We start from the raw sequence: 21,271 nt of genomic DNA, 5'->3' as shown, positions 1-21,271 counted from the left end.
TGCCGAGTGATTCCGAATCCAGTGAATGACTTCGAGGGACTCTTATCAGCTTCTTCCGTGTGGTTAGACTCACGATTCCGGGTGTGACAGTCAGCTGACAGCACTTGTACAGTGTCAGTCCACTCGTGCATAGTGCATTTACTGCAAAACCAAAGATTAAAATCCGCACAATGGCCACAGTTCCTCCGAAAATCAAGGTGTTGTTCAGTGGAAATGAAAGGTAAGTTGCGACGGTTCGGAAAACCTCGGAAAGCCGTTCGGAAAACTTCGATTGTGTATAAATGGAATCAACTCATTCGATTTACATCCTATTTATTTAGTTTTAACTTACGTGTGTTTTTGTGTTAGGCAGACGCTTAAAACGGGTTTCTATCATCTTTTGTTAGGTTGCAGAAACTGAAAGAGGCTTTTCATGGAAAATATGGACAAATGCCTCTGTTCTTCGCTTGTGCTCCAGGGAGGGTGAATTTGATAGGTGGGTTGCAAACAGCGTGAGTGTGTAAACTTGACAAATACCATCAGCATTGCGTTTGATATTAAATCTTATCATTTTCAGGTGAGCATATTGATTATTGTGGCTATGCTGTCTTGCCAATGGCAATAGAGCAGAGTATTCTTGCTGCAGTTTCTGTCAGTGACTTCAAAACAGTCCAGCTGGCCAACACTGACCCCAAATACAAGTGAGTACAGAAATTAGTTCAATAAATTTAGTTGGTAACATTTATTTGACTCATTTTATTTATTTATTTACCTTTATGTTATAATGTTATTTAAGCTAATAATTTCTGCCACCGAATAATAATAAAAAAAGTTATTCATATATATATATATATATATTTTAGAATTGCATGTTTGTATCTCACAATTGCAAGTTATTAATTGTAAATTCAGAATTGTGAGTTTATCATTTGCCATTGTGAGATATAAACTTGCAATCCTTAGAAAAAAAGTCAGAGTTGTGAGATGTAAATTCACAATGCGAGAAAAAAAGTCTGAAATGTGGGATAAAAAGTCGCAGTTACCTTTTTTCATATTTTTATTAAATAAGCTTCCATATGCTTAATTACTAACTTACTTTATGAACGCTTATTTCTGCCACAGAATAAAAATCTATATCTATAAAAGTAATTACCACTTTTTATATCTTATGAACTTGCAATTCAGACTTTTTTCCCTAACAATTACAAGTTTTTATCTTGCATTTGCAAGTTAAGTAAATTAATTAATTGTGAGATATAAACTCAAAATTCTAAAAAAAAAAAAAAAAAAAGAATTTCATCATTGTGAGATGAAAAGTCACCCATATATAAGAAATAAGCTTCCATATACTTACTTATGGACATTTCTTTCTGCCACAGAACAAAAAAAAAAAGGTAATTGTGACATTTTTGTTTTACAGTTTTTACACTTTTTTTCGGTCTCTCAATTGTGAGTTATACAGTAAATTCGCAATTAAAACTTTTTTCTCAGAATTGGGAGGTTATATCTTGCAATTACGAGTTATTAATTGTAAGTTAGAAAGAAGTCAAATTTGTGAGTTTAAAAGGAACAATTACCTTTTTATATTTTTATTCCATCGAGGGAATAAGATTCCATATTCTTGCTTACGTACTTATTTCTTAATTTCAGGGATTTCACTGTGTCTGCTGATGGCATCTCCATTGACAGAAAGAATCCTCAGTGGCACTATTACTTCCTCTGTGGAGTGAGAGGAATCCAGGTGAGATGATTAACATCACTTATATAATGCATGCTTGCTTTACTGCATTATAACTACAGTCATTTGACCCTTGACCTTGTGTGTGCAGGAGCACTTGAGCTTGTCTTTGTTGGCAGGGATGTGCTGTATGGTAGACGGGACTATCCCGGCCAGCTCAGGTCTTTCCAGCTCCAGTGCCCTGGTGTGCTGTGCCGGGCTGGTCACGATGGAGGCCAATCAGAAGTCTCTGTCTAAGGTCGTCCTTACTGTGAAACCTCTTACATGCATTACATACAACTGCTGCTTATCATAGATGTGCACTGATGTCATTTCAGGTGACTCTTGCAGAGACGTGTGCCAAGTGTGAGCGTTATATTGGCACTGAGGGGGGAGGAATGGATCAGTCCATTTCTTTTCTCGCGGAGGAGGGAACAGTAAGCCATGTGTTTTATATTTCTTCTCTCAATATATGGCATTTGATTCATTTTTGGTTTAAGGGTCAATAGCATGATGCATATAATGACTAAATACAATTTTTTATGATAATCGTATTAAAAAACATAAAATATATCTAAAATAAAATTCACTTGGATATTTTTTGTGGGCATAACCAAGAGTGTTCCAGCTATCTTGATATTATAATATAAAGATAAAATGCCTCATTAAAACGTTCTTGAAAATAAAATTGTATTAAATAGTTTGGTGTAATTATTACAAAAGAATATTTTTTCTATATATATATATATATATATATATATATATATATATATATATTTTAAATATTACAAAAAAAATGTCCACCAAATCAAAGTCATGTGGTGTATTTTCATTTAATTAGTGTTTGTGGCATGGTAAGGTTAATTCAGTTTGTAAAATGTCATATGGACTTGAGATTTATAAATAAATAATTCACGATATTTATATTAAAAAATGTAAAATAAAAAAGATATATATTGATGCATGATAATTAAAAATGTGTACGCTCAAATGTATTCAGGGTGTTTTTTTTTTATTTGGTTACACCACATGACATTTCAGTATGGTACAAAAGTTTTTTTTAAATCATGTAAAACCAACACGAATACAAAGGCATATGCGTTTTAAACTAGACAGTTTTTAAAGGGAACTCTTATTTAACACTATGCATCTACAAATACATTTTTAAGGGTGATTTAGCTTGATTTTTCTCTTACTTTTTTTTTTCATTTTCCATTCCTCAAGGCGAAGCTGATTGAGTTTAATCCGCTGCGAGCCACGGACGTGAGGCTGCCTGACGGGGCTGTGTTTGTAATCGCCAACTGTTGTGTGGAGATGAACAAGGCGGCGTCGTCTCACTTCAACATGAGGGTGGTGGAGTGCCGCATTGCCACAAAGGTCTGAACTTCAGAGATGCATCTAAAATGATAGCTTAGTCTTTTTAATATAAGCATTTTATTGGCAGGTCACCAAATATGTACACAAAATTTGGGGTTGACAAGAATTTTAAATGTTTTTGAAAGAAGCCTCTAATGGGCTGCATTTATCTATTATTATATATTACTAATTTATAATACTGGGGAATGTTATTACAATTTAAAATAAGTGTTTTCTATTGTGATATATTTTAAAATGTAATTTATTTCTGTGATGCAAAGCTGAATTTTCAGCATCATTACTTTAGTCTTCAGTGTCACATGATCCTTCAGAAATCATTCTAATATACTGATTTAATGCTTAAAAAACATTTCTATGTTGAAAACAGTTGTGCTACTTAATATTTTTTGTGGAAACCATGATACATTTATTCTAGGTTTTTTGATAAATAGAAAATTCAAAAGAACAGTGTTTATTTTAAAATTAAAATCTTTTGTAACATTATAAATTAGTTTACTGTCACTTTTGATCAATTTAAATGTGACCTAGTGTATATAATGTACAGTGGTGTATCTAGAAGTAGTTCAAAGACTGTGAGTGCATTTAACATTATTTCCAGTAGGTGGCGCTGCAACCAAATGTACGTGGAATTTTCAGAACAGTTAATAGAAGAGTTTTATGTTCATCTGCAGTAGCTGAGATGATGATTCATTTCTTGTTTACTATCTTCACCGTCTAATTGGTTGAAATGTTTCAACAGGTGTGAGAAACTGACCCCAAAATTGGCACCAGATTTTGAGACCTATAAATCTATAGATATAAATCCAGAAGAAGTTCAGTAATAATAAGCTTCAGTGCTTTGCCACTAATAATTATTTGGTAACACACCAGGAAATTTCCCAAAAGTTGTTGTAGCTTTCATGTAAGTCTAGTTTCTAGATATTTTGGATTAGTATGTTAAAGGGATAGTTCAGCCAAAAATGACAATTCTGTCATTAATTACTCACCTTCATGTCGTTTTAAACCCATAAGGCCTTCGTTCATCTTCGGAACACAAATTAAGATATTTTTGACAGAATCTGAGAGCTCTCTGACCCTCCGTAGACAGCAAGGATATTACCACGATCAACGCACAGAAACGTAGCAAGGACATCGGGAAAATAGTCCATGTGACATCAGGGGTTCAACTGTAATTTTACAAAGCTACAAGAATATTTTTTGTGTGCAAAGAAAACAATAATAACAATTTATTCAGCTATTCTTCTCACAGAGTTACCTCTTTGGAGAGTATCCCAGAACGTAATCAACGTAATAAACATTGTTTACGTTCAGTAGACAGCGCGCGCATGCTTCACGGTACTCTCCAAAATGGCGGAAGACTGTAACTCGGGGAGAAGAATAGCTGAATAAATTGTTATTATTTTTTTCTTTGCGCACAAAAAGTAGCTTCGTAAAAATTAGTTGAACCCCTGATGTCACATGGACTGTTTTAACGATGTCCTTGCTACGTTTCTGGACCTGGGAACATTACAGTTGCGTTGCTGTCTACGGAGGGTCTGAGAGCTCTCGGATTTCATCAAAAATATCTTAATTTGTGTTCCTTAGTTTTACAGGTTTGGAACGACATGAGGGTGAGTAATTAATGACAGAATTTTCATTTTGTGGTGAACTAACCCTTTAATGGTTGAATATTGGAATCGTACTCTGTAGATGCTGGCTAAGGCGCGCGGGCTGGACTGGAGTCGTCTGCTGAAGCTGGGAGATCTGCAGAAGGAGCTGCAGGTGAGTCTGGAGCAGATGCTGGAGCTGGTGGAGGTGCTGCACCCCGAGCCCTACAGCAGAGACGAGATCTGCAAGACTCTGGGCATCAGCGCCGAACAGCTGTGTGAAGACATCCTCAGTGCCAACACTCAACACGGTGAGAGAGCAGTCACCAATCACAATCAACACTACTTTATTAATGTACACATTCCTGGTCTTGTTGGCAAAATAGTCTTATATTGCTTTATTTTAGCTTATATTGTAGATAATACTATGATTACACTTTGCAATGTTAAATTATATTACTATTATATTAATTTATATAGTTAATATTGATATATTAACTAAACATCTCAGGGGGACTTTAAGTATATATTTTACATCTAAGGGGTTCAGCTGACAAAAAAATTTGGGAACTGGAGTTAATGCATTAACTAATGGGACCTTACTATAAAGTGGTCCAAAGTCAGAGTTGAAAATTGTATAATGTCCAAGGTACATATTTCTAGTAATTGTGCAGTTAATTCTCATATTGTATTTTCAGAAAGTTTTGGAATATTTGTCCTCTCCCCAAATTTGTCACTACCGAAACACAGTAATAATAATTTAATTAGAAGGGTTATATTGACCTATTAAGATTTTTCTATTAAGATCTAAATTGTAAATTATATATATATATATATATATATATATATTGTGGCGGGAGGAAGAATCACACGACAGAGTGAATCAATGAGTGCCCCGAAGGGTGCGTTTATTGAAAGTGATAGTCGTGCCCAAGTGCTCCGGTGAGATTTCCTCGTGCTCCAGGATCCGCTTGTGTTCTTCCTCTCCCGTGAGTGCCCGTGGGGTGCCAGTCGGTGGGTATTGCCTCGGGGCTGGCCGGTTAAACGCTGCTTTCTGTGGGTAGATAAGAGGAAGGTTAGCGATCGCATCTAGCTGAGTTGTCTCTCACCAGTCTGTGTGTGTTGGCTGCTTTTGTATGTGGCTGGTGATTGGCATCAGGTGTGGCCGGCCAGCCCACGGTGATGAGGTGCAGGTGTTTCTACTCCGTTTCCAGGGCGACGCTGATGAGGCCTCGGGACACGCGTCACCCCCCCCCAAGCGCCGTCCTGGTCCTGCAAGCCAAAGGGGAAACTGGGGGTGGGAGGGAAGAGAAACCTGACAGACCTGCGAAAGCTGACCAGATCCTCGAGAGTCCATCGGCGTTGGCCGTCCCCGCCCGGTGTCGTACGACGAAGTGGAAGTCCTGGAGCGCCAAAAACCAGCGGGTGACCCTAGCGTTGGTGTCTTTGGCCCAGGCCATCCACTGCAATGGGGCATGGTCGGTGTAGAGGGTGAATTTCCTGCCAAGAAGGTAGTACCTGAGCTCCAGGACTGCCCACTTGACGGCCAACGCCTCCCTCTCGACGGCGGCATATCGCTGCTCCGTTGGAGTCAGCTTCCGACTGATGTAGATCACCGGGTGTTCCTCACCGTCCTGGACCTGGGAAAGGACGGCTCCCAACCCGGTGTTGGATGCGTCTGTTTGTAGCAGGAAGGGGCAGCTAAAGTCCGGGGCCCGCAGTACTGGTTCTGCGGTGAGGGCCTCCTTCACCTTCCTGAATGCCTCGGCTTCGGTGGGTCCCCACACAATCTTCTCCGGCTGCCCCTTCCTGGTCAGGTCTGTCAGGGGTGCTGCTAAGGAGGAGAAGTTAGGGATAAAGCATCGATAGTACCCCGCCAACCCCAAAAAGGCACGCACCTGGGTTTTGGAGGTGGGCCGTGGGGCCGAGAGGATCGCTGCCACCTTCTTCTCTTGGGGCCGAATGAGACCTCGGCCCACCTGGAAGCCCAGGTACTTCGCTTCGTCGAGGGCCAGGTGATATTTCCGGGGATTGGCGGTCAGCCCCGCCCTGCGCAGCTCCACGAGCACCCTCCGCAGCCGCTCCAGGTGGTCCTCCCAGGTCTCCGAGTGGATGACGACATCGTCCAGGTAGGCTGCGGCGTAGGACTGGTGGGGCCTCAGCAGAATGTCCATCATTTGCTGGAAGGTGGCGGGAGCCCCATGCAGGCCGAAGGGGAGAACCCGATATTGCCAGTGGCCACTGGGAGTGGAGAATGCGGTCTTGGGCTTGGCTTCCTCTGTCAGTGGCACTTGCCAATAGCCCTTTGTGAGGTCCAGCGTTGAAATGTAACGGGCTCTCCCCAGCCGATCCAGCAGTTCATCTACCTGCGGCATGGGGTAGCTGTCGAACTCGGAGATCTCGTTCAGGCGGCGGAAGTCGTTACAAAAGCGGAGGGTGCCGTCGGGTTTCGGGACCATAACGATGGGGCTGGACCATGGGCTGCGCGAGGGCTCTATTACCCCTAACCTCAGCATCTCCTGCACCTCCTCTTCAATGGCGTGTCGCAGAGCCTCCGGAACTCTGTAGGGCCGCTGCCGGACGATGGTTCCGGGTGGTGTGCGGACGTCGAGTTGAAGGACGTGGGTCCGCCCGGGGAGTGGGGAAAACACATCGGAGAATTGACCGACCAGATGTTGGAGCTCATTCTTCTGGGCAGCCGACAGATGGGGGTTGACGTCTACAACCACGGGACTGGAGGTGGCCAGGGCGGCCAGTTGGGTCCTAGTCCCGACCCACCGTTTTAACAGGTTGATGTGGTATAATTGTTCCTCCTTTCTCCTTCCTCCTTCCTGGCAGATGGGGGTTGACGTCTACAACCACGGGACTGGAGGTGGCCAGGGCGGCCAGTTGGGTCCTAGTCCCGACCCACCGTTTTAACAGGTTGATGTGGTATAATTGTTCCTCCTTCCTCCTTCCTGGCTGTCGCACTCTGTAGGTGACGGGCCCCACTTTCTCAGTCACCGTATACGGTCCTTGCCATTTTGCCAGGAACTTACAGGCCGCTGTCGGGACTAGGACCAAGACAAGATCTCCTGGTTGGAATTCCCGTGGTTGGGCTGCCCGGTCGTAGTGACGCTGTTGGGCCTGCTGGGCTTTCCGGAGGTGCTCCAGGACCATTGGCATGACCCTGTCGATCCGCTCCCTCATCTCGCGGACATGCTCGATGGTGGACCGATGGGCGGCCGGCTGTTGTTCCCACGCTTCCCTGGCGACGTCGAGTAGACCGCGGGGCTGGCGTCCGAATAGGAGCTCGAATGGCGTGAATCCGGTGGAGGCCTGCGGCACTTCCCTGATGCCAAAGAGGACATACGGCAACATCCGGTCCCAGTCTCTTTTGTCCACCGCAGCCACCCGACGGAGCATCTGTTTAAGGGTCTGGTTAAAGCGCTCGACCAGCCCATCGGTCTGAGGATGGTACACAGAGGTGCGGATCTGCTTCACTTGGAGGAGGCGACAGAGGTCCGCCATGGCCCGGGACATGAACGGGGTGCCTTGGTTGGTCAATATCTCAGATGGAATGCCAACTCTGCTACACAAGAGGAAGAGCTCCTGGGCGATGGCCTTGGATGTGGCTTTTCGCAGGGGGATGGCTTCAGGGTAGCGAGTGGCGTAATCCACTATCACCAAGATGTGTTCGTGGCCCCGGGCGGACTTCGGCAGCTGCCCAACCAGATCCATTCCTATCCGCTCTAAGGGAACCTCGATGATAGGCAACGGAATTAACGGATTGGGGGGAGGGGTGTGCGGCGCAGTCTGCTGGCAGGTGGGACAGGCTTGGCAAAACCGTTTCACATCGGCGTCCAGGCCGGGCCAGTGGAAACGGTCCCTAATCCTCTGGACGGTATTGTGGGCCCCCAGGTGGCCCGCCATCGGATGGGAATGGGCCAGCTCCATTACCGTTTCCGTCTTCGACCGCGGCGCCACCAGAAGTTGTTTCTCCTCCCCCCTCTGGGATGCGACACAGTAAAGCAGGCCATTTTGTACGATGAAGTGGGGGATCGGGTGTGGAGGAGGCCGTTCTTCTTTTCTGTCGATCACCCTCACTTGCGACCAACAGTGCTTCAGCCGATCGTCCCCGAGCTGCTCCTTGGCGAAAGCCCCACCTCCCTTGACCTGCTGGAAGACATCATAGAAGAGATTAGAGAAGGGGGAGGGGGACTCACCGTCTCTGGGGCTGTCCGAGGCTAGGAGGGCGGTGTGCCGTCGGCTCTGGCCTCGGGTTCGGCGGCTCCCGACAGGGCTGGCAGGTTGGGTGGCGAGGGCGAGCAGGCGGTCGAAGCCTGGCCAGTTCCTCCCAAGGAGCACCGGGACGGGGAGGTCCTTAAAGAGTCCAACTTCCACGGGCCAAGCGCCCGGTGCAGCCGCGATCGTGACCCGACGAGACGGGACCTGACGGGTGTCGCCATGGACACAAGTGATGGGGAACCGGGCTCGAGACCCCGCCCGTGGGGAAACCACCGTTGACTGGACCAGGCTGACCGCGCTGCCTAAGTCGAGTAATGCTTGGTATGGCCGCCCGTTGATCTTCACTTCCACCTTCGGTGCGGCTGATGGGGGCACGCGGTGTACTATGCAACCTGCCAGCCAGGCCCGGCGTGGTGAAGCGGGGGGATCCGTTGGCATGGGTTCATCTTCGGCAGCAAGCTGGTGGCTCGGGCGCGGGGATCAGGCAGCGGAACCCGCTGGGCGGAGGCGGTCCGGAGGGTGGCAATCTCCCGTTCTACCTCTCCTTGCCGCGAGGCCATATGCTCCACGATTTGTTGCTGCCGTATACTGACTTCGGTGAGATGCTTGAGAAGTTCCTCCATCGCTGGGGAGGAGCCGCCACCTGATCAAAAAAAAAGAAAGAAAAATTGACATGAGTTAGTGAGCGTCCGGGGGACGGGACCTCTCCGTGAAAAATCTCAACAAAAAAATCGGTGTTTGTCGGTGATTCTTCCGTGATTATGCCCGCGTTCTCCACCAGTGTGGCGGGAGGAAGAATCACACGACAGAGTGAATCAATGAGTGCCCCGAAGGGTGCGTTTATTGAAAGTGATAGTCGTGCCCAAGTGCTTCGGTGAGATTTCCTCGTGCTCCAGGATCCGCTTGTGCTCTTCCTCTCCCGTGAGTGCGCGTGGGGTGCCAGTCGGTGGGTAGTGCCTCGGGGCTGACAATTCTATGGGATAATACCAAAAAATGGGAAAAAAACCCCAAAGATGTCACTACTGAAACTCCACCAAATGTTTTGGTCGTGACTGTTTCGGTAGTGACAATTTTATGGGATAACACCCCAAAAAATAAACAAAGATGTCACTACTGTTTCGGTAGTGACAATTTTAGTTACTTTTGAACCTAGCTCAAAGATGCTAATCAGCACATGGTTAGCTAGCACAGTTCTGAACAGTGGTATACATATAAAAACTAAATATTATGGAACAACTCCCAAAAAAGTGTGCTTAATTGCTAAAAAAAGGTGTTCGGTAGTGACGTTCCTTAAAATTACACACAGATTTTCAGACTTTTGAAAACAATTTACCTCAAAATGATGAGACCTATCTACTCACATCTTGTAGTTTTGAGAGAGAGGGACACTGGAATATTTTCTGATCATAAATTTGGGGGTGTAGTTAAAATCAGTCTCGGCCAATGGACTAAAACTTGCACTGTTTCGGTAGTGACATGAAAAATGCGGGACACATTTTTTTACATAAAGTTTTATAATTTACAAAGAAAATATAATATTAATTTTTTTGGAACTTCACTTTTTAAAATAATCAAAAAGATACTTTTAAAAACAACAATGGAAAAAAAAAATACAAAAATTATTTCAATATAATTTTCATAAGTTGAAATTTAGGGGTTAGGGTTCGGGACAGCCACCTCCCAATTGAGAGTAAATGATGATTTTATATATATTAAGCTTACTAATATTTTAAATATTATTGTGGGTTTCAATAGATAATAGAAATATCTTAATAAACATCCAAGATTTAATTACTTAAATGCTTTTAAATGTGTTTTTTGATTTTGGGATAGCAGTTTGCACCAATTCTATAGAATGGCCCATACAGTATATATTGTTTCTGAGACAGACCTCTTGTGTTTTTACCTCAGCGACCGATTTTAAATTGTACCAGCGTGCCAGGCACGTGTACGGCGAGGCTGCGCGTGTCCTGCAGTTTAAGGCCGTGTGCGACTCTTCCCCTGCCAACGCCATCGCTCAGCTGGGCGACCTTATGAACCGAAGCCACACCAGCTGCAGAGACTTGTACGAGTGCAGCTGTCTTGAGCTGGACCAGCTGGTGGACATATGTCTGTGAGTGAGACCAGCTGGCGATGCCATATCACACATAATACACTTATGAATATTATATAAAAACATTTATCTATTAATATGCATTTTAATTTCTGTTCATGTACACTACTGGTCAAAAACTTGGAACAATTAAGACTTTTTAATGTTCTGAAATAAGTTTGTTATGCTCACCAAGGCTGTATTTATTTGATCAAAAATACAGTAAAAACTGTAATATTGTGAAATATTATTACAACTGAAAATAACTGGTTTCTTTTTGAATATATTGTAAAATGGAATTTATTCCTGTGATCAAAGCTCCAGTCTTCAGTGTCACATGATCCTTCAGAAATCATTTTAATACGCTGAAGAAATATTTTTTTAACATTATCAATCTTAAAAACAGTTACTGCTGCATAATATCTTTTGGAAACCATGATACACTACCATTCAAAATTTTGGGTTAAGTAAGAAAAAAAAAGATTTTCAACAAAGACATTAAAATTCAAAAGTCAAAAGTGACAGGAAAGACATTTATAATTAATTGATCACAGGAATAAATTACATTTTACAGTACATTATATTCAAATAGAAAACAGTTATTATAAATTGTAATAATATTTATCAATATCACAGTGTTTTTTTCTGTATTTCTGTAAAATGTAATCAAAAAAATTCAGCCTTGGTGAGCATAAGATACTTCTTTCAAAACCTAATTATAATTATTTCTAACTTTTGACCAGTATTTATTACATGATGCTGAAATAGTTTGAACTGAATGAGTCATGTCTCTGAGCTCATGTGGCAAACTAATCGAAATTGCCTGAGTCTGTCTAATGAATTGGCATTTTAGCAACATCTTCCTGCTCCCTTCACAGGCAGGCGGGCGCCGTGGGGTCGAGGTTAACTGGAGCTGGATGGGGAGGCTGCACGGTTTCCATGGTACCCGGAGAACGAATAGATTCTTTTCTCCAAACTGTGAGAGAACGTTATTATGCGCCTGACGCCCGTCGATCCGCTCTGGAGAAGCAGAGTTTATTCGTGACAAGGCCGGGAGGAGGGGCGGCGATTTTCATAGAGTAATGAAAAGTAGCGGGGCAATTTTCTCTCGTTTTAGCAACACAATCAAGCCTGTGGACTTAGAAGCAGGAGGTGGTATGTATAATAGCAGAAATGATGAAAGGGAAACAGTCTGTATGAAGTCTGAATGGGCATTTGTACTCTATGTCTAAAAAGAATGAAAAAAGCACTCTGAACATTTTATACAGACAATTTAAGGTTGTTAAGGCATTAGAGAAAGATCCAAGAAATGATCAGTACATTCCTACCTTTGCTGCACTTTTTAAACGTGTTTAAGGTCAATATTCAACCAGTTACTTTCAATAAAAATCTTACTGTTTCCGAGCCTCGTCATTTAGTTTTGAGAATCAATAATCACTGTTAGTGGTTTTTACTACACTATTACGACTGCTTATACTTCCATTTAGGGATTCAAACTCATTTTAAGTATTACAAGTAAACTGATGTATTGGGGTCACATTTTTCATTGTTCTGTGAATTTTCGTGGGCTAAATCCAGCCATTTCAAGAATTTGCAGATTTCGCAATGAGTAAAAAATGCGCTATATGAAACATGAACGCAAACATTCCTTTTTAAATAAATTAAACAATGGCCATTTAATGCATATCATATAAAAAATTACAATGACTTGTATAAAAATCCATGCATTTAAATAAAAACGATAAACAATCTGCATGGTCTTTGTTGACAAAATAGCACAGCAGAAAATCTTATACATTCATCATAAATATACTTAACATAACATTAAATTAACATGTCAACTGTACATTCATAAACAGGTAATGTTGTACGACCCCCTGCGTCAAATAAATTTAAAAAATATGATCTACATTTATGTAGTCAATGAGGGCAATGAACAGCCTGAATCAAAGGAAAAAAACAATGGCAACACATTCGACTCGACAAACAGAACTGAAAGTGCTTCCTTAAATGAAAGGAAAACAAAAAGGCACAAAAATTCCTTCTGTAAAGAAATGCCCACTTTATAGACCTTTGTATTAGATACATGTGGAATTCTAGAAGTTTAAACGTGTAAATGCTTCAGTCTATCGCTTGATGGAAGGCACAACTTTGCGTAAAAACTCAATATTCTCAGTTCGCTGAGCTGCATGCAAAAGCACTAACTACGGTTTGAATTATGGACAAGTGTGGAATGTTATTACACTTTCTTTTTTTTAAAAAGAGCTATATTTAAAATAAAATTTGGCATTTTAAATCCTTTTAAAACCCATTTAATTGGTGAAAAAGCTACAGCTTGCTTTACAACTCCAACGTAAGATTTACAGCCAATGCACGTTCTCTGCGGCATCGATATCAGACATTCCTAAGTGTTATTACTCATCCAGTAGCATGATGCATTTGGGTGCATTTTAGTAAACTGAGTATAGATATTTGTGATGCAACTTCCAGGTCTTTAAACGTATCCATATTTAATATGCAATTCATTTATAATCCTAAACCACTGCAGATGGCTGTATCAGTGTTTATAACAACATAAGAGGTATTATTTCACATACGTGTACATGTTTACTCCTTTATGCTTTATTAATATTGTTAGAATAATGTCATTTGTTGAACGTAAACTCAAGTTTAATTTAGTGTTCAAATGCCTGAATCATTCACATATGGAAGCCAATTTCCGCAGTGGGATTAAAAAATAAATAAATAAACAGGTATATGCAACTTTTTCTCACAATTCTAAATTCTGATGTTTTATTCCCCAGGATGACAAAATTAATTTTGAGTTTATATCTCACAATTCTGACTTTTTCTCAGAATTCTAGGTTTACATTTTGCAATTCTGTTTTTTTTTTTTTTTGTCATTGAATTAAATATAAAAATCTAACTGCTGCTTTATCTCACAATTTCTGACTTTTCTTCAGAGAAATTTCTTCAGAGTTTGTATCTTAACATCTTGCAATTCAGACTTTTTTTCTCACGATTTGAGAAAAGACGACAAAATTTTGAGATTTAAGCTCAGAATTCTGAGGAAAAATTCAGAATTGCGAGAAAAAAAGTATTTTTTCACAGAATTCTAGGTTTACATTTCGCTATTCCGTTTTTCGTCATGGAATTAAATATAAAAAAAGTAACTGTGGCTTTATCTGACAATTTGTAATTTTTTCTTTGTTTCTTCAGAGAACTGAGTTTGTATCTCGCAATTCTGACTTTTTTTCTCACAATTGCGAGAATTCTCAGAATTCTGAGGAAAAAGTCAGAATTCCAAGATATAAACTGCGAGAAAAAGAATTCTCAGAATTCTAGGTTTACATTTTGCTATTCCGATTTTTTTTGTCATGAAATTAAATATAAAAAAAGTAACTGTGGCTTAATCTGACAATTTGTAATTTTTTCTTGCAATTGCAAAATAATCTCACAAATCCAACTTTTCTTCAAAGAACTGAATTTGTATAAATTCTGACTTTTTTTCTCACAACTGCGAGAAAAGAAGAATTGTGAGATATAAATTCAAAATTACAAAGAAAAAAGTCTGAATTGTGACACAAAAAGTAGAACAGTTTCCTTTTTATTTTTTTTTATCCTGTGGCGGAAACTAGCTTCCATGCAAGTGCATAAAAGCAAGTTCCAAAAACTTGAAATACAAAAACATTGAACTTGAATTTGTGCCAGAAGAATTGAAAATACAAAATGAAATCAAAATGAATCTCAAGTTCATTTTCAAATTCAAACGGATGCCTTGTGAGACGGGAGCAGATGCATGAGAAAATGAGTGTTATCTGTGCTTCATTGTGCTGGCTCTTTGGAGTCTCCTGTGCATGTCTAGCCCTCCCATAGTCTAGTTGTGCCCTACAAGGCATCTCTGTGAGCCCAGAGTGTGTCTGCACACAATCCATTATCATTTTCTCACATTAAAGACAGGTGCTAATTCCTCTTCCTTCTGTAAAGGAAGAAAAATGCTCCTTTATCTGGCCTCCAAGTCTTCCACCGTTACCTCTTGGTTTTGGTCACTTTCCCTCCTAAATCCAGTGCCGTTGGTCTCTGCCGCATCGGTTGAGCCGCTCACCCCGCTGTTTTTCACCAAGCTGGTGCCTCTTGCGGGCGAGGATAGTGGGTATGTGGAAGTGGAGGATGAGGGTACCTTCATGTTCTTGCCAGAGGTGATGAGTTCTCCGTATCCCTGCTGGTGGGCGAAAGCATACGCCGAGCGACGAGAACTCGTCCTGCGGACTCTCCTGAGGTTCTGCTCTTGAGGACCCTGCCTCCTAGAGGCCTGCTGAAGTAAGCGCACCTACGGGAGGGAAAACGGTTTTGACGTTAATTGCAGTTAATGGTAAAATGGTCATTTTTAATTCCCACTGTATAAGGCATGTGTTTATGTAGTAACCTTGTCAGTGTGCGTTGGATAGAGGTCAGCCTTGATGAACCGGACAGCCACCATGGGCATTATACACACAACTGTGGTGAGGAGTATGACAAGCCACACAATCTTCTGATTCAGAGAGTTACGTGCGGTACCTACAACCAAACACAATATGTTTAACTTCAGTAATAACAGTGGTCTAGAAAAAACTGCTCAGGGATGATTTATTTTTCCCAGATCAGTGTTTTTATGTGTTTTGATTAAATGCCTGAAACAAGGCCTGTGGTCAACACTTGCTCAAGATATTTTCAGCCTAGGGACCTAGGCTGATGCGAACTTGCGGGTTGTCCTACAAAAATACGGCAGCGCTCTATATCCGACAGTTTTGGTTGCAGAACGATATAATCATTGATAACAAATAGCCTGAGTATCTGGTTTTCACAATGGCATCTTTAGCTTAAATGTGATGCTGCATCCACACCAGTAGGTGTCAGTATGAAGTCCAAGACCAACTGGCTTGTTTTTTAGGAACTTAAATACAAATATAGCTGACTAAACAATAAAAAAAGATTTGGTGCACCTATAAACTCATTTACATTCTTACCTATGAAAGGAAACTGGTTTGGGAAAATGGTGAAAATGCCATCGCTGTGCATTGCAAAAAGGATTGCAAAGTAAACAGCTAGACTTCCCCAGATAAAGAAGTGGTTAACAGCGGTCCAGTAGTTGGTGTCAAGCCCAATCTGAAACAAAATTCAATATTCTTAACACTAATTTAGGCTTCTTTTTTATATACACACCATTAAAGGGATAGTTCACCCAAAAAAGTTTCAAATATGGATATTTTTCTTGCAAAAACGCATCGATTCGCTTCAGAAGGCCTTTATTAACTCTCTGGAGCCGTGTGGGGCACTTTTTATGATGGATGCGCTTTATTGGACTTCTTTAGGACTATTGAAAAATATCACCCATTCACTGCCCTTATAAAGTTTGGAAGAGCCAGGACATTTTTCTAATATAACTCTGATTGTATTCGTCTGAAAGAAGAAAGTCATATACACCTTGGATGCTTTGAGGGTGAGTAATTTGTATTTTTGGGTCAACTATCCTTTTAATATGATTTGCATTATAATATTTTCATGAGAATTAAGTACATTTTCCATTTTTTGCTGCATTTCAGTTATGAGATTTTTGCATTTTATTTTTACTTGTTTTTTTCAAAATTATTATACAATGATTATAGCACCTTATACAAAATATTTATACATTTTTATTTCTTAAATTATATATTTTTAATGATATATATATATATATATATATATATATATATATAGAGAGAGAGAGAGAGAGAGAGAGAGAGAGATTGCAATGTCAAGTTAAACAGAAAAAACAGTTATTTATTTCTAAAGTATTTTAATGGATTGAGTAAACAAGCACAGTTGTTAAATTGCCTCACCTGGACACTGACCACAATCACCAAAGAGGTTGCTATCGTTACCGCAAAAGCCTGTTGATCAGAGATGTGGGCGCCATCATCCCGCACAGCGGTCAAGAAGGCTCCGTATGGGATGAAGAAGAGGATAAATGAGGTACAGACCCCCTGCAGTGTACAGGTGAAGAACTTCCTCTTGTTAAAGAGCTGATTCAGTTGCCCGGGTCTGTACAGGTTTGGATAGCGTAAACTGTACTGCTCATTCACATCCTGCAAAATCAACACATTTTATGTTAAAAAGCAAAGATTGCAATTGTGCTTGGTGCTGCTACACAATGCACTAAAAATTGACACCTAGACTAGGCTTACCTGGTCAAACACGCCCATGGCCAGAACAGGAAGTGAGGTGTAGACAATGTTGAAGAGTGTGATGAACCACTGGTCATATACCGTCTTTAAAGACAAAAACATATTATTCATAATCTTAAATTTAAATCACATGCATATTCCATCCACAGCCTGAAATAAGACAAAGTTTTACCTGGGCAGAGAATCCACAGAGGAATCCGTACCAGAAATGAACCAGCGTGAAGGCGAAGTTCTTGTAAAAGAAGTAGCAGAGGAAGTTGCACATGCGGTGGTAGGACCAGCGGCCGTGGACGAGCAGGAGACGCTGCAGGTAGCGAAACTGGGCAAAGGAATAGTCAGAGGCCAACACCGCCTGCATCCCCTCCTGTCCGCTGATGCCCACGCCAATGTGGGCCGCTGAGGGAGAGCAGAGACAGTATACACACATTACACATCCTTCCAGATCAAAAAGGCCAGCATATTTCCATAGCAACCACTCTATTAGATCAGCAGTGCATCTACATTGAATACTTCAGCAGTATGGTGTAAACATCACAAGCACCAGATCACGTTGAGCATTAGGAGCAAAACAGATACATAGACAGTTACTTAGATACACAGACAGATAGATAGATAGACAGACAGTCTTCCTATCTAGATAGATAGATAGATAGATAGACAGACAGCCAAGAAATAGATAGATATGTAGACAGACAGACAGGCAGCTAGACAGACAGACAGACAGTTAGACAAAGATAGATAGACAGACAGACATAAATAGATAGATAGACAGACAGACAAAGATAGATAGATAGATAGACAGACAGTTAGACAAAGATAGATAAGACAGACAGACATAAATAGATAGATAGACAGACAGTTAGACAAAGATAGATAGATAGATAGATAGATAGATAGATAGACATAAATAGATAGATAGACAGACAGACAGACAGACAGTTAGACAAAGATAGATTCTGGACTCATTTGTAATGGTTAAATTAAATTTTCAACAAGCATGTCTAATTAATTAAAATCATGAAACTTAAACAATTTAACATCAATTTATTAAAAGTTCATCAAATATTACATGTTTAGGGCCCAATGAAATGTTTTATTTTTTCCAACCTTATGTTTTATTTTCACCAAATTCTGTGTTTTAGCATGTCTAATTATTTGAAAGCATAAAAACAAGTTTAATTTATTCTTACAATAGCCTTATGATTTTTTCCCCCTCATAAATTCTGTGTTGTGTATTTACATTTTTAAGGCATAAAACATTCATTTAATTGATCTTTTAATTAATGAAAATTAAACAAATTTTATTTTGTGGAAAATAAAGGGAATTTAATATTACAATTAAAACACTGAAGAAATATTGTATGATTATTCCTTAAAAATAAGGTTTTAATAATTTTAATAGTAGTAGTAGTAGTAGTAGTAGCCTATTACGTACATTCTACTGAACAATAGTAATGTATTTCTGTCACGGTTTCTTCAAGTTAATCCGAACTTTTATTTTGATGGGTTGCCGTGAATACCTTTACATTTGTGTGTGTATGTGATATCAGGATAGTTTTACTCAAATGAAACGGTCAAATTCTCATGAAGTGACTCTCAGACCTGTTCTGGAGATGTTTATGTATTTTATGTCCTCATTAGTGAGACAGCAGACGTTAATATCACCGCATGCGTCACGCGCTCTTCAGTACCAGTAGTAAACAAAACCGCGCGTCTGCACCATTCATTATACATTACTGACACTCTATCCTCCAATTTGATACCGTTAAGTGCTTTGACACAATCTGTATTGTTAAAAGCGCTATATAAATAAAGGTGACTTGACTTAACACAGAGACAAGAAGAATTCATATTTCAATAGTCGTTTTGCGGCTTAATATTTACAAATACTAGCGGGAGTGGGAATGTGTTCACTTGTGTGTGCGTGTGTGCACGCCCGCATCGGAGCGGAACTCCGAACAGAGAGCGCGACCATGTAACATAGAGACAGAAATGGCATGCCGTCGTGTAAATAAGATAAATAACATAAGGCTATTTAGTTTGTTTAATAAAAGAACAAGGTATAGATCTGTTCTATAGGAAAGGTAACGTTAAATGACTTATGTTGTGATCTGGCTCTATAGAGAAAATAAAATTAAATAAAATTAACTTGACCTTCACGGGGTAATATAATGGCAGGGGAAACACTGAGATAGATGTTTCAGAAAGTGACAGAAAGATAGTTAGACAGACAGATATGATGAATGGACGGATAGACAGATAATTTGGCATTGATTAGCAGGTCATTAGTCGTGTCTTACTATTGATCATACTGACGTCATTGGCTCCGTCTCCGATGGCGAGAGTGACAGCTCTCTTGTGTGTCTTTATGAGCTCAACCACCAGAGCTTTCTGCAGCGGAGTGACCCGACAGCAGATGACCGTCTTACACAGACACGCCACGTCCACCAGGATCTGCTCCAGGTCTGCCTCCAGGGCATGAGCCTTCAAATAACAACACACAAACCTTACATTCAATGCCATCTATACACCTTAAGAAACCCATTTTTAAGGATAACACTGAACTGAATGTTCTGTTTGAACAGAACGACCATCGTTAGGAGCTCGGAGCCACATTATTAAGACAGTAATTAAGTCAAATTCTCTTCAGGATCCAGACTGAAGCCCTTACCAGACTGTGTCCGTTGATGATTAAAGCGTACTCTGCAATGATGGTCTCTTCAAAGACAGAGTCACTCGAGTACAATTCTGTCTTTTCCATGTCAAGGCCACTGCTGAATTTGTCTTTGCCAGGTCCCATGATTCTCTCTTTAGCCATCCTGTGCACAAAGCAACAGAAAAAGACATTTTATTTAAAAATCTCAAATAATGGCTCAATTCAAAGTGACAAAACACAGCAAGAATTCCATTTTTTTGGTGAATCTCTGAATACAAATATGTCTGAATATTTGTATTTATGAGTGAAATAGACAGTGAAATGTCACCTGAGCTCCTGTTGAACCTCAAGCATAGTGTGACCTGAGATTATAAACACCTCGTTCATGTCGTCTCTGAGCATGTTACAGGAGTAGCCGATGTTCATTGCCGTCTCTGCAACCACAACAGGAACGATTCTTCATTATGTTGTGTGAGACAGTTAGAATGTGTCTCAATTAAGATTGAGCAGTCTTCAATGAATCCCACATGTTCTCATTAGCACTGGTTACCTAGCTTGTCCCCGGTGAGCACCCAGATCTTGATGTTGGCCAAGGTCAGACAGGCAATAGTCTCTGGAACTCCTTCCTGAAGTTTGTCCTCTATGGCTGTAGCACCAAGCAGCTTCAGGAAAATGAGAGACGTGTTTATTTCAAAAGCAAAAATGTAACATTTCCTGTAACCCAACATGAAATAATTGCGAACTCTTAAAAATAAAGGTTTCAAAAAGTTGTAGTGATTCCATAGAGCAGTGGTTTTCAACGGTATTGCGGGAGGGGGGCACCAATTATTATTAATAGAAATAATAATATTGTTAATATACGTAATTGTCAAGTCGTAATTAAATATCCCAAATTGATATATAATTAGATAACGAGAAATAAATAATAAACTGTTACTATGCGTTCACTATTCGAGATCGCTGATTTGTTTAATGACAATCTGCCAATTCATCTAACGTATTTTTGCTGCATACATGCAACAACAGATTTAAACATGGATAAATGGTTGTCAACAGCATCGCTGTAAAGGACAAATACAGATGCGTCTTCATCTACAAGTAAGCCCGTCTCTGAAAAGACGCAAACCTAAACGAAGAAAATTATGGTAGTGACTAGCGCTAGGTTTCAAAAAGCTATCTTTTCCATGTTAATCTGAGTTTTAGATGTGATGGTGTTTCTATTTTAAGAACGGTTTCTTTTTCTGAGACGTCGTGGCTGGAACGACAGCATACAAACTATAACAATGATCATCTCAGGTACTGATTATGTGCTGTATTTAATGTTAAAAGTGTCTAATGTGAGTTTGAATATTATTTTGCGCGACATTTACGGCCATACTGAAAAAAACAACATAGTTTACCTCAGATCTTAAAAATAAATTAAAGCAAACACGT

General features: G+C 40.5%; 2 protein-coding genes across 3 annotated transcripts in view; one reads left to right on the top strand and one right to left on the bottom strand.

Moving 5' to 3' along the window:
• Positions 1–35: 35 nt before the first annotated feature.
• Positions 36–12,364, top strand: galk2 (galactokinase 2). Its single transcript, XM_058766761.1, has 10 exons — positions 36–220; positions 387–475; positions 557–680; positions 1,630–1,720; positions 1,809–1,955; positions 2,035–2,133; positions 2,921–3,073; positions 4,763–4,970; positions 10,798–10,999; positions 11,857–12,364. Exons 1-10 carry the CDS (start codon positions 171–173, stop codon positions 12,059–12,061), a joined length of 1,368 nt encoding a protein of 455 aa, XP_058622744.1. The 5' UTR covers positions 36–170; the 3' UTR covers positions 12,062–12,364.
• atp8b4 (ATPase phospholipid transporting 8B4) overlaps positions 9,415–21,271 on the bottom strand; it is a 38,531-nt gene continuing 26,674 nt past the window's right edge. The window contains exons 19-29 of one of the 2 annotated variants that reach the window (XM_058766759.1): positions 20,388–20,499; positions 20,166–20,271; positions 19,853–20,000; positions 19,482–19,665; positions 17,354–17,577; positions 17,182–17,265; positions 16,837–17,082; positions 15,985–16,123; positions 15,405–15,535; positions 15,159–15,308; positions 9,415–9,529 (exon numbers count right to left, since the gene is read on the bottom strand). In XM_058766759.1, the coding sequence (XP_058622742.1) occupies positions 9,422–9,529; positions 15,159–15,308; positions 15,405–15,535; positions 15,985–16,123; positions 16,837–17,082; positions 17,182–17,265; positions 17,354–17,577; positions 19,482–19,665; positions 19,853–20,000; positions 20,166–20,271; positions 20,388–20,499 (1,632 nt within the window). In that variant the 3' untranslated portion in view covers positions 9,415–9,421. Of the gene's footprint in view, positions 9,530–12,634; positions 15,309–15,404; positions 15,536–15,984; positions 16,124–16,836; positions 17,083–17,181; positions 17,266–17,353; positions 17,578–19,481; positions 19,666–19,852; positions 20,001–20,165; positions 20,272–20,387; positions 20,500–21,271 lie in introns of those variants that run through there. The other variant, XM_058766758.1, reaches the window with a different exon arrangement.

Source organism: Onychostoma macrolepis, chromosome 25 (genome assembly GCF_012432095.1).
Source record: "Onychostoma macrolepis isolate SWU-2019 chromosome 25, ASM1243209v1, whole genome shotgun sequence".
In the NCBI taxonomy this organism is placed as follows: domain Eukaryota; kingdom Metazoa; phylum Chordata; class Actinopteri; order Cypriniformes; family Cyprinidae; genus Onychostoma; species Onychostoma macrolepis.
The sequence above is the reverse complement of the archived record's forward strand: the minus strand, read 5'-3'. Positions and strand labels throughout refer to the sequence as shown.